Source organism: Sphaeramia orbicularis, chromosome 1, assembly GCF_902148855.1.
Source record: "Sphaeramia orbicularis chromosome 1, fSphaOr1.1, whole genome shotgun sequence".
Taxonomy (NCBI): domain Eukaryota; kingdom Metazoa; phylum Chordata; class Actinopteri; order Kurtiformes; family Apogonidae; genus Sphaeramia; species Sphaeramia orbicularis.
Window position 1 is genome coordinate 35905947 of NC_043957.1, and position 14439 is coordinate 35920385.

Below are 14439 nucleotides of genomic sequence, written 5' to 3' on the forward strand. Positions count from 1 at the left end.
AAAAAAAAAAAAAACTTCTTGTGTAAAAAAAACCAACAAAAAAACAAAACAAAACAAAACAAAACAAAAAAAACCCTGTTAATTACAGTCTAATAACAATAACAAGCAATTCATTTCCACCCAAACATGTCAGTGCAGATCAGGTTTATCAAGAACAGCAAAGTTACTGTAATGGTCTGAATGTCAGTGTATTATGGGATGATGCATGAGCATCCACTGTGTCGATTCATATGGAACTAAAGCAAAACCCATGAATATACAAGAGAACAGGTGGAGAACAGCTGTCCACTGTAGTGACCTGTGTGCATGAAATGGTTAATAAGAATTGGTCGTGATCTAAAGTGGGTCGGTCTGAGGTATGAAACTCTAGGGCTGAAAATGAGTCTCAGTCCGGCCCTGGTCTCAGTCCGGGCCTGGGTGAGTCCCTGCTGGTGATCCCACAGGTGGAGGACTCCTGCAGACCGACCAGCTCCACCGTGTTTGACGCAGCGCTGTTACCAGCCCTAACACCGGGTACAGCTCCTCAATAAACTCATTCCCACTGAACCGCGGTATACCCAGAGGACTACTACTGTCCCTAGAGCTGTTATATGTGTTTTAAGATTTATTATTAACGATGTACTGCTTCACATATCTGTTATTTATTATTAAGTCCATTTTCAGTAGCTGTCCCTCTAAAACGCGGATATTACGCACATTACTCTAGTTCCTCCTCTCTCTCTCTCTCTCTCTCTCTCTCTCTCTCTCTGTCTCTCTCTCCTACACCTTACACAACAGGCGCACCTTTGTCTTGGTGTGTTTTTATTATGGATCGGACTTTGATTTTGAAGCCTTTGATTTACGCCCAGACTTAGTGAACAGAAGACTGGGAGGATTTTCAAGTCAGTGTCTTTTTATTCCAATGCAGAATCAACAGAGAAAAACATCAGTATTTAAGCACAATATATGTTATAATACCCAAAAAATATGTCATGGTTTGCGCCTTTGCAGACAAGTTATCTCTTAAGGGAGTGGTCTGGGGCGAAAACTAACTTCTATTGGGTCTATTTGGGTGGACTGAATGTCAATAAGGAAACCGTTTTTTTTGTTTTGTTTTGGTTTTTTTTTTTTTTTTTTTTTTTTTTTTTTTTTTAATCTTCACTGGCCTTCAGAATTCTGGATAACAAAGTATAATATTTCGCATAATATTTAAGCTGGCCTTCAGTTTAGAGCAGGCCCAGTAGGTGCACCCGGCCCCGGAGAGAGGAGGATCTTTTAGCTGAACATCCTGGACCTGCAGCATTTCATTTGCATTTTCCTTTACAACTCCGCACATCTGTAGTCACGTCCACGTCTTACTCAAAGTCAAAGTCATTCTTCAGTTGTTTTTTTTTTTTTAGGGTCTCGTTTCCTTCACTTAATATCAAAATGCCTTTAACGTTTGAGCTGTGTCCTGGCAGAATGATCGGAGGTTCCAACCCCTGCTTCATCATCGCAGAAATTGGACAAAACCACCAGGGAGACGTGGAGATTGCCAAGAAGATGATCAAAATGGCAAAGGTAATATAATGAAAGGAAACGGGGAGAAACAGGACTTTATCCGAGTATTTCTATTTTGAGCAACCAGTATACTGTTACTATTATTATTATTATTATTATTATTATTATTATTAGCTGCAAATTTTAAGATAAATGCAAGATTTTTCCCTCAAAGGTGGTAAATCATGCTTCCCATTATTAAATTTCCAGACTGAAGAGACAATGGCTCGTCTGTCCATATAAAGGATTTTTGATGATACTTCTGCAGAGTTGCTACACTGTAAAAAATGACTGTAGAATTAACACCAAAAAGTTGTAAAATTGCAACATAAAAAAACTGTAAGTGACAATACAATGCAAAGTTGTTGTTTTTTGTTTTTTGTGTTTTTTTTTAAGATTTTTGTGTTAACGATTGAACCAAATATAGCTGTAGTTTTTACAGGAAGAGTATGTGAATAAAACCAGATTTGTATGTAGAAATGTTGTATTTTTATTGTTTTTAGAAAATAAAATTGTTAATTGAAATACAATGTGGTGCTGTTTAAATTGCAAGACCATAATGTTGAAATAACAGCATATTTGCTTTTATATATATATATATATATATATATATATATATATATATATATGTACAATAAGTTATAAAAAAAAAAGTAACCATTTAACAATGTAACATTTTAAATTTGTAAATTAATGGGTTGGTAGAGTTGGTAGAGCGGCTTGTCCAATAACCAAAGGGTTGGTGGTTCGAATCCTGGCTCCGACTGTCCATGTGTCCAAGTTTACATGGAAGACACTGAAGCCTAAATTGTTCCCAGTTGGACCTGGTGGATTTGGAAAGTGATTTGGACACCATGAAGGTGGAGAAAATGAGCTAAATAAGTGCAGTCCATTTACCATTTAAATCTGCATGTTTAAAATGTTAAATCTACATGTTACTCCGTAAATATGTTTACAGTTGGATGTGTTTTTTACAGTATTGTTCTGGAAACCACAGCTGCCAGTTTTTTTTCCATAAAAACAACAGGATTTTTTTTTTACACTTTATGTGTTTACTATGTGTCAATTGCCTCATGTTACAGGATGCTCAGACATAGAAAAGTTTTTTTTTTTTTTTTTTTTTTTTTTTTTTTAAATGAACAATGATTTTAGTATTTACAGGAATGTCTGTGAGTACATTTAACATTTTAATTTCTAATTATTTGCAGTCAGTGTTGGTTCTAGAAATTTAATAGGACTATACAGGGTGGCATGAAGATACGAGGGAATCTCCATATATATAAATGGCTTCAATGTAAGATCTACAACATACACTGTTGCCTGTTAAGTTGTAATATTTTTGTTTCCAGACACATTCCGCTTTTTATTCCTATATATATTTTCCTATTTATCATTAACTTATTTATTTTAATTGTACCTTTCTTTAACCAGTAAGTCCCATTGAGATTAGGAATCTCTTTTGCAAGGGAGACGTGGCCAAGGCAGCAGCCGTACAAAGTCCAAACAACATAAAACACAAACATGACACACAATGAACAATAAAACACATTAACAACACATTTAACCAGGTACAATGATTACTTACTGAGTCCCAGCTAACCTTTATATATCACTAATAAATGACGTTGTCACAATCATTTCATGAGAAGAAAATATTTTAGTCCATCTTTACAGGCAACTGTGCAGCTCTTCAAAGTAATTGCACAAATAGAAAGATGAAAATATTCCAGTATTCAAGAAAGACAAGAAAAGGTCTGATCTTAAAAAAATGAGTGATGCAGGTAATAGCCTCTTTTATGTAGTGAAATAGAAGATTAAGACACTGTTAATATTTTTGGATATTTCAACACTTTGAGAAGCTTTTGGACACAATGTTTAACCCGTAAAGACAGGGTACTACTTTTGTGTCAGTTCCCAAATGGATTAACATTTCTTAAGTGATTTATCATCATTTATTACAATATTATCCTCTGTATTTTGCTTTTTTTTTCATTGAAAACTTGGTATTTTCTTTTATTTAACTTACTGATCATGTAGATATTCATTAAAGCTCAGATTAAAGTTGAGGTTTATTATATCAGAAACAGAGAAAACTGAAGAAAAAGTGATTTTTTCAGCAAATATATCATTAATTGAACATAAACCAAGTGTCTCCATCCACTGTCATTGATCCAACTCAATGGGTTTTACTGGTGAATCAATGTTGCAGAAGATGACAGTGTTTCCATGGTAATAATGGAGCCTCTGATTGTCCAAACGGGTCATATCTGATGACCATGAAATGACGACAAACTGTATTTTACACCAATTATTTACATGTATTGATAGGATTAATGGATCAGCAGGTATTAAACAGTTTAGATCAGTATGGTTTTGGATGTTTGGGTCTTTATGGGTTAAGTACACTTTTAAGTGCACTTAAAGTAGGGGGGCAGTTTCTCTCCCTTATTCCCCTATAGATTCACCCCTGTTTACAGAAGCTGTCTTTTCATTAATTATCTAGATTCTTGTGGCCTAATGTATCCCAATGAGTTTTATATTTATCTCAAGGCACAAATGCAAACAGCTCTGCTTTGTTTGATGGTACTACTTGATCCTGGTTCATTGAATCACTTCACTTCCACAGGACTGTGGAGCCGATTGTGCCAAATTCCAGAAGAGTGAATTAGAGTGCAAGTTCAACAAGAAAGCCTTGGAGCGTCCTTATAACTCCAAACACTCCTGGGGTAAAACTTACGGTGAACACAAGCGCCATCTGGAGTTCAGCCATGAGCAGTACAGGGAACTGCAGAAATATGCCACAGAGGTGGGGATCTTCTTCACCGCCTCAGGAATGGATGAGGTGAGATAATAAAGGATACTGTTCGGACAGTTTGATGAAATTAAAATGAACAGAAAAGGCTCAGCTTTCCTTTTTCTTTCAGATGGCAGTGGAGTTCCTCCATGAGCTGAACGTGCCTTTCTTTAAAGTGGCATCTCTAGACGCAAACAACTTCCCATATCTGGAAAATACGGCCAAAAAAGGTGAGAGTCAATGTGGAATTATGGCTGAAGCATAAACCTGATTCAATATGCATTTAATATAAGAAAAGGACAACATAAATGCCTGTTTATAAGTGGAAGCTGAAAAAACACTAGCCAAAACATTTCAGAAATCTAGAGGTGGAACATTGAAAATGAATGTCTAAAAACACAACAAAAAAAAAAAGAGAGAGATAATTATTACAATATAAATCATAGCTGCTGATTTCCAAGAAAAATAATCCTGTTGTATAGTAAAAATCATTTCATGATATGATATACATTTTACAATAAAAATTATCATTCTAATTTTAAAAAACGATCTCCTCCACTTTATCTACAAGCACAGAAGCATGTAGATGTTCAGGAACTGCATCAGGTTTCGATAACTGTGTCATCAACATAAACTGAACCTAAATGTATTTTTTCAGGCATTGGATTTGTTTGGTAACTTTTCTTACATCACTCCGAATTTATTCTGGAAATATTATGTCAGGACGTCCCATGGTGGTGTCCAGTGGGATGCAGTCCATGGAGACGATGCGTCGAGTTTACCAGACTGTTAAACAGCACAATGAGAACTTCACCATCCTGCAGTGCACCAGTGCCTACCCTCTAGAAGCTGAAGACGTCAACCTCAGAGTGATCACAGTAAGAAAGAAAAGAACAAACTGCTTTTACACCAGCATGTTAGCATACAACCACATGAAAATGCTGAATATTTAGTTTTTCAGGAAACAAACTTTATTCACAATACAGGGTTCCTGGAGTATATTGAGAAGAGAATATTTTGTAGAATTGGCTCTGAACTTCAAAAATTTAACCACACTATACTTATAAACATCAAAGAGAAAGAAATCAGCCAGGGAAAAAAGACCAACCAAAACACTGTTTTCCAATCCCTTCCAATCCAATGTGCTCCTGAGTTTGGGAGCATTTATAAGACGTTTATATGTGAACAAGAGGCCTTTAAAATCCATTCTATAGCACAAAATAGGAGAAATATGCTCACATCCATATGCTCTATTTAATAAATGAGCAGCAACATTCTAGATGAGCTGAAGGCTCTAACCAAAGTCTTGACAAAACAGATTTTAAAAGATGCTGTTGAATTTAAACAAAGCTGATCTTTTTGTCAAGTATAGAATTTGTCCATTTTCAGTCCCAAGTTGGTAACAGTGGATTTAACAGAAGGCATCATGGAACCAATATCAACAAAGGAAATGTCAGGTGCACCACCCCATAACTTCCTTTTTCTGATCATAAAATCTTGTAAAATTTTGTGCCATCAATACTTCGATGCCAGTAACCCATAAGGACACTGTGTTACTTTTGTGACAGTTCCCAAATGATTTGTTTTCTCTATAATTAACTGTCCTTAAATGATTTATCACCATTTATTGTAATATTATCTTCTGTATGTTGTGTTTTTTTCAGTGAAAATATGGTACTTTCCTACATTTAACTCACTGATCGTGCAGATGTTCATAAAAGATCAGATTAAAGTTGAGGGTTATTATATCAAAAATAAAGAAAACTGCAGAAAAAGTGACTTTTTATTTTTCTTTAACTGATCTAAACCAAGTGTGTCCTTCCGCTGTCATTGATCGAACTCCATGAGTTTTACTAGTGAATCAATGTTGTAAAAGATGACTGTGTTTCCACGTTCACTACAGAGCCTCTGAACGTCCAAATAGGTCACATCTGATGACCAGGAAATGATAACAAACTGCATTTTACACCAAATATTTGCATGGATTGATAGGATTAATCGATTAACAGTGATTTTAGTTTTTATATCAGTAGATGATTGTGGTTGCCTTTAGATATTTGAGTCTTTATGGGTTAAGATGTTCAAACAGTGGACAGTTGGATAGTGTATGATTCATTCTTCATCACTGGTAAATAAAGCTGACAGTCACAATGGAATGAAATGGCATGTTTTCTCAAAATAGAACTTAAGGGGAGCAAGTTCAGTGAAAAGAGGAGAGCCTGAGATTTGATCCCTGTGGCATCCCACAGGGAAGGGACACTATGGACATAAACTCATCAGGATAAGTAGAAAAACTTCTGTCCAACAGGTAGGAATGAAACCAGTCCAGGGCAACACCTTTAATAGCCAACCTTGGCTTAAGGCAAAATATAAGAATACTGTGGTCCACTGTAAGGAGATGTTTCAGTTCATTATCAGGTTTGTTTCAGAGTATGTACATATGTAGTGACAGTAGACTCACACTTCTTATTATTGTCTTTTGCTCAAGTTTGACTATGTCACTTCCGTTTTCTATTATTTCTTTTGTTTTACACATGCGCAAATATAAAAGAACCAAATAAATCAGATTAACCTGTATACATGCATGAAGACAGAGTATTGGGGAGAAATCCAGGTGTGTTAATCCAATTTCTCATGATCAGATCACTGCTTTTAAATAAAGCATAAATATTATAAAGCATTATAACATTATAAAGCATATCAGATTATGGTCTTTATATGATCACTTGAATAATCTGACAATTTCAGAAATCAGATGATGAAGTATTAGTGTGCATATAAACAGGCTCAGTGCCACCATTAACCCATAAAGACCCAAGCATCCACTGGTGACCAAAATCATCTACTGATATAAAATGTTTAATACCTGTTGATTCACTAATCCTATCCATACATGTTTGGTGTAAAATTCAGTTTATCATCTTTTCATGGTCATTAGATATGACCCATTTGGACGTTCAGAGGCTCTGTATTGAATGTGGAAACACTGTCATCTTCTACAACATTGATTCACCAGTAAAACCCATGGAGTTAGATCAATGACAGTGGATGGAGACACTTTATGGTCAGTTATTGATATGTTTGCTGAAAAAGTCACTTTTTCTTCAGTTGTCTCTGTTTTGATATGATAACTTTTGAATTTACTCTGAGCTTTCATGAACATCTACATAATCAGATAATTACATATAGGGAACAATACATGATTTACACTGAAAAATGCAAAATACAAAGGATGATATTAAAATAAATGGTGATAAATCACTTAAGAAAGGTTAGATAGAGAGAAAAAATTATATAATGACTGCCAGAAAAGTAGCACAGGGTCTTTATGGGTTGAGAGCAGGCAAGAAACAACTAACAGCAGAAGTGTTAAACATACAGCAGTGGCAGAGGTTTAACCCATGAAGACCTAAACCGTCACCAGTGGCCAAAAGCGTCTACTGATCTAAAATGTTTAATGTGTATTGATCCATTAATCCTATCAATTCATGTAAATAACTGGTGTAAAATACAGTTTGTCATCTTTTCATGGTCATCAGATATGACCCATTTGGACGTTCAGAGGCTCTGTAATTACCATGGAAACACTGCCATCTTCTACAACATTGATTCACCAGTAAAACTCATGGAGTTGAATCAATTACAGTGGATGGAGACACTCGGTTTATGTTCAGTTATTGATATATTTGCCGAAAATGTCACTTTTTCTGCAGTTTTCTCTGTTTCTGACATGATAGCCTCAACTTTATTATGAGCATGAATAAACATCTACACTGATCAGTGAATTAAATATAGGAAAATACCTGACTGTCACTGAAAAACACAAAAAATACATTGAGGATTATATAATAACAAATTGTGATATATCACTTAAAAACAGTTAAATAGAGAGAAAAATTCATTTGGAAACTGCCATAAAAGTAGCACTGGGTATTTATGGGTTAACCAGACATGGGGCAGAGATATCAAATACAACAGGCATTTGATCAGAGAACAGGAATATTCCAAAATACTGCCCTTTCAATAATCACACCCTCTTTTCACCTGCAGGAATATCAGAAGGAGTTTCCAGATATTCCCATCGGTTATTCTGGTCATGAAATTGGTATCAGCATTTCAGTTGCGGCCGTAGCTATGGGTGCAAAGGTCGTGGAGCGCCATGTGACGTTGGACAAAACGTGGAAAGGAAATGACCACTCAGCCTCACTGGAGCCCGCTGAGCTAGCCGAGCTGGTCCGATCCATCCGACTGGTAGAGAGAGCGATGGGGACCGGCATTAAACAGATGTTACCGTGTGAGAAGCCATGTCATGACAAGGTGAAATATTCCAAAATAGTCATCATCAATGTAGCAAGGTGATGTTTTCCAGTCTGTTTTGTCATTCTCTGTGTGGTGTCTCACTGCCCTTGTTCTTTTATTCCAGCTTGGTAAATCAGTGGTGGCCAAGGTAAAGATCCCTAAAGGAACTGTCCTGACTCTGGACATGCTGACAGTGAAGGCGGCTGAGCCCATGGGTGTCCGAGCTGAGGTCATTTTCCAACTGGTTGGAAAGTCGGTGACACAGGACATAGATGAAGATGAGAGCGTTGTGCCAGAGATGGTGGAGGGCTACAGCAAGTGTTGATGCTGGAAATGGGGTAAATTGGTTAGAAATAAAAAGAATTGATGGGAAACCTCATCATATTTGTCTGGGGGTCATTCGGAATGAGGGAAAGTTGACACATGCAGGAACGCTTTGGATGTTTTGATTCTCTCTGAAGCCATGGATGGAGACAATTGGACTGTGTGTTGAGTTTGCACATGATCACATAACGATCATGGGAATTACTTCCTCCTTTTTTGTTTACTTTGCCAAAGCGTTTAGAAGTTCATGAAAAGTGCCTTCATGCACATTTTCACAGACTGTTTACTAGGCCCAAAGTTATTTGGCATTATATTTTTGCATACTGAGTCACTGAGTCAATGTGATTTTGAATGTCAACTGGAACCTCTGGTCATACAAAGTGTGGTTCTCTGTCTCTTGTTTATACACTATTGTTTGCACACAGGTAAAACTAATCTCATGTTTACTGGTACCAGTCAGTGGCATTACTGGTGATCTTGGCATCATCATAAACTGGACTCACTACACTCTTAATTTGTACTGGATGAAAATTGTTTACATATACTTCAAAATGTTGAGTCTACTGAAGTCTGCTGCAATAAAGTCTCCAAATAAAATTCTGTCAAAGACTTTGTTTGATGTCGGTCTTTTCTTTACAATTGTGCCTTGTTGCTCAAGTCACTGGCTTATTCATAGGTTTCTACATACGTAACAGTAATTGGTAAGAAAGTTACAAATCTGCGCTTTCAAGTGAAGTTGCTGCAGGGTCCGATCAAGCAAAAGTGAACATCGACATGAAAAAGTAAATTTGCACACATCGTTTATCAAGTGGGTTCATTTTTTAGCTAAAGATCTCTATTTTACGGAACTGTAGTCCTTTTAAAAATACCACTTGTAGAAAAACAGTTACAACCGATTTTATCAATTGTACTTTTTACACCATAGCCATAGCTCGAATTTGACGCTAAAAATTACATCTTAAAATTTGAAAATGTATTCAGTCTGTTGGTTGTATAGATGATTGTTAAGTTTCAAGTATTAGATTTTCATCATTTTGTGAATAATATTGATATTTATGAGTTTGAACATTTGTGAGCTGCTTAAAAGGCCCTGTCCACATGTCACCACAAAAATACCAATTTTTAATTTTCAAGTTACTTATAATTCAGATATTTGAGTGAAATTTTCAGAAAGTAATAATCTTCTGATACATTCTGGATGATAGGATTTAACTGAATTTAATTAAAACATGTTAACCGAGGCATCAACATTTCGCCACCTGCTGGAAAGAGGACACATTTCACTTTAGAGATGAATAAAACTCTTTCTCATTCATTCTCATTCTCAGACAAACGTCATCTGACTGAATCATTTATGTGATATGATATACAGTAAGATGACATATAGTTGGCAGGTCTTTTCTCACACCACATCTTGGAGGAACTAAGTGGTATTTCAACCCTGTGAGTATCACACAAACCACCTGACAATGTCTGTATGGCTTCAACGAAAACCCCTTTGACAGTGGCACATGAATAACTATTTTATTTTCTTTCACAGATATACCATCCCCATACAGTTGATACTGGTTCCTTTTGTTTTCATCACAAATCACTACTCTCAGATATATTTGTTGGTCTGCACCATAACTCTAAAATTACAGTACATTTTAATTGAAAATTTTTACATAAGGTAGGTCTGTCGCATATTTTAGATCTATTAGTCACCAGTAGCCAATTCTGAACTGGTTTGTTACATGTCACTGATATGTTAATTATTCAGAAATGAACTTAACAGGAGTGGTCTGATGTCAGTGCACTAGTCACTTCCATAATCAGTTAATGATTGATGGAGTAAGTTACAGCAAATAGAGTGAGAGTTTAGAGGAAGTCAGCCAACAGTGTACAGTAAAAAGCAATGAGATGACCGTAATTATAATGATAATGGATTAGGTTTATATAGCGCTTTTCTACGAACGCATACTCAAGGCGTGTACAGTGGATCCTGTAGTGGCAAAATTATGTCACTTATGTAACTGTCAAACACAGGTCACTTAGGCCAATCATATCTGACATTTGTGTGATTCCTATCTGACTAGGTATATTCATATCATTATATAACTTGTGTGCCTCTTACTTTAAACCTTTTCTATTCTCTCTGTGATCACGCTGACACATGGCAAAGAGCATCCTACACTATCCATATCTAATAGCACAGTATCCAATCCAATTCAATCCAACTTTATTTTATAAAGCACTTTAAAACAACTGCAGTGGACCAAAATGCTGAACAGAAGAATAATTAAAACCAAAATAGAAGAATAAAATACAGAATAGATTTAAAGACATAGAAACTGTACAAAAAGGAAAAAGTGCTATACAGAAGAATAAATAAAACCCAGATAAAAGAATAAAATACAAGATAGATTAAAAAGCCATACAATTAAAAACAACAAAATAAATAAATAAATAAAATAGATAAATAAGAACAATAAACCACTACCAAATAAAAACAATAGAATAAAGATAGTACCTTCAAACATCTCACATGGTTTCAAAAGCCAAGGAGAAAAGATGGGTTTTAAGAGGGGCTTTAAAAACAGACAGAGAGGAGGCCTGTCTGATATGGAGAGGCAGATGGTTCCATAGTTTAGGACACAGGTGTCAAACATGTGGCCTAGGGCCAAAACCGGCCTGCCAAACAATCCAATCTGGCCCATGGGATGAATATGTGAAATGCAAAATTTACACTGAACATATTACCAATCAAGGATGTTAAAATCATTTTAGGTAAATTCAGTTTAAAGTGGATCAGACCAATAAAATACCATCATAATAACCTATAAATAATGAAAACTGCTGAAAACTTTGTTTTAGTTTAAGAAAAGGAAAATTACACCAAAATGTTTACATTTACAGATTAGCCTTTTACAAACAACGTGAATAACCTGAACAAATATGAACAACCTGAAGTGTCTTATGAGAAGTATGTGAAATTTTAATAATATTCTGCCTCTTATTAAATGTTTTGTGTATTTGTAGATCCAATGTGATCTGTAAGTTGTGATGCACATGTATAAGTGATAAACTAAGGCATAATATAGTTAAAATTGCACTTTTTTTAAAAAAGAATTTTCAGGTTGTTCATGTTATGTTAAATTACAGCTTGTAAATGTAAATATTTTCATCATGGAATTTTAGTTTTTTCACTCACAAACGTAGAGAAAACATTGGAGTTGACATTATTTATCAGTTCTTATCCTATTATTTATATTATTTTACTGGTCCGGCCCACTTCAGATCATATTAGGCTGCATGTGGCCCCTGAACTAAAATGAGTTCGACACCCTTGATTTAGGAGCTGCTGCAGCAAAGGCACGCTCACCCCTGAACTTGTGCGCAGTTTTTGGTACACTCAGCAGCAGTTGGTCAGCTGACCTGAGAGAGCAGGGGGGTATATAAAGCTGCAGCAGCTCAGAGAGGTAGGGCGAGGCGGGGCGGGGCGAGGCCATTTAGGGATTTAAAAGTAAATAAAAGATTTTTAAAATGGATCCTAAAATGTATGGGCAGCCAGTGGAGTGAGGCTAAAAACAGTACACTTTTGAACCATCGTACGGTACAAGGACATGGAGTGGTTTGTCTCTTGCTACATGCTAAGTAGAGGGATCCTGAGTGTCTCCTGTCTAGCTCATGATGGCTCTATGATGTTTTGACCACTTGTCAGCTGACTTTAACCCTTTCGTGCGTAGTGGTGTCTCCAGTGGACAGTTCTTCTCCAGCTGTTCTCTTGTATATTCATGGGTTTTGTTGTTTTAGTTCCATATCAGCCAGCACAATGGACACTTATGTATCATCTCACACACTGACATTCAGACAATTATTGTAACGTTGCTGCTCATGATAAACCTGATCTGTAGTAACATTTTTCAGTGTAAATCAGTTGCTAATTGTTATTAGACTGTAATTAACAGTTTTCTGAATTTTTTTTTTTTTTTTTTTTTTTTTTTGCATATCCTCCTGAAACCCAGCAATGCATTTTGTCCTCTGTATGGGACAAAAGTTTGACAGTTTAACTTTAAAAAACGCTGTGCATTACAAAGGACATTCCATTAAAAAATCAATCAATAAATAAAAATTATTTTTAAAATGTATCTGAAAAAACTGTTGCATTATGCAGTTTCCAATAACGACATTTTTTTTTAAATGTAAAAAACCTAAAACTGTCAAATTCCTGAGTCTTAGGAGGATATTATCTCCATGAAATGAATAATAACTAATATTTAGAGTATGATCAAATGTAAGAAACCGTTAGCGATGTAGCAATTAGCATTAAAAATGTTTTTATTTCATGGTTTTCACACAGTATATCACTTTCTGATGATGAGTTTTAAATACACGTTTCTTGGCTTCAAAAATTAAACGCATGGTGTCCAGCTGAGTGGACATTTTTGTAACCCCATGAAAAATAGGCTCATAAAAAAAACATTTGCATTGTTTTTTTCATGCCTAAAGAAGAATAAAAACACTCAAGAAAAAATTGACTAAGGTTCTCATAATTCATGCATGGAAGGGTTAACTTTGCCCTCTTTTCTGTAAGAGTCATGTCTGTCATGCCATATCTAGTGTGTATAAAACCTCACTACCTGTGCTTCTTACCCCTTTTCCATCTACACGTTAGCTTTGTGCTTTTGTTAGAGAGGGGTCCTCCTTGCAAGGGGTGAATAAAACTCACATGTAAGACCAGCTTTGACTTTTGTGTTCTCTATTGACAGATTTTTCCAGCACAATCCATTATTCATTCAGTCACGCATTCACACTCTAGTGGTGGTAAACTACATATGTGACCACAGCTGCCCTGGGACAGACTGGCGGAAGTGTGGCTGCCAGTTTGCACCTATGGTCCCTCTGACCACCATCAAACATTCATACGCATTCATACACCAGTGTGAGTAGCAGCACTGGAGGTAAGGAGGGTGAAATGTCTAGCCTGAGGACCCTTATTGGATGGCCCACTCTACCTCCTGAGCCACGGCCACCTTTATAGTTCTGCTTAGTCATTTCTTTTCTTCCCTTTTTGAGACCATTAAATCTCACACTTCCCTCCCTCTACAGAACTGGCAGATGTACTGCATAGTTATAAGAAAGTCAAGACACAGGACCTTCCATTTTAACTACACACAGAGAGAAAAGTTGACCTACTGTGATGTCTGAGGATATCTATGCCAAACCAGACCTCAGCAAGAAAGTTAGGTTTCAAGAAAATGAAGCAGACAACGAAGAAGAGAGTGACAAGAATATAAAGGATGATGTTGATAGTGTGAAGATTTATGACAACTTCTGGGCAGAGGGAAGTCACCTCTGACAGTAGAGGACACCACTGAGGACCAACAGCAGAGTATGTATATACACCTGTGTAACGGCTTATACAGTTAAATAATGTGTTTTTAAGCTCATTTTCATATTTGAGTATGTAACAGAAACTGAATACTATTTTTAATAATTATCGTCTGTTCATTTATATTCAT

The 14439-nt window shown here is 36.0% G+C and overlaps 1 protein-coding gene across 1 annotated transcript; it reads left to right on the forward strand.

The window, feature by feature from the left end:
• The first annotated feature begins 1377 nt into the window (after positions 1-1377).
• Positions 1378-9497, forward strand: LOC115429355 (sialic acid synthase-like). Its single transcript, XM_030148707.1, has 6 exons — positions 1378-1539; positions 4145-4360; positions 4443-4542; positions 5036-5190; positions 8363-8629; positions 8736-9497. Exons 1-6 carry the CDS (start codon positions 1408-1410, stop codon positions 8934-8936), a joined length of 1071 nt encoding a protein of 356 aa, XP_030004567.1. The 5' UTR covers positions 1378-1407; the 3' UTR covers positions 8937-9497.
• The last annotated feature ends 4942 nt before the right edge of the window (positions 9498-14439 follow it).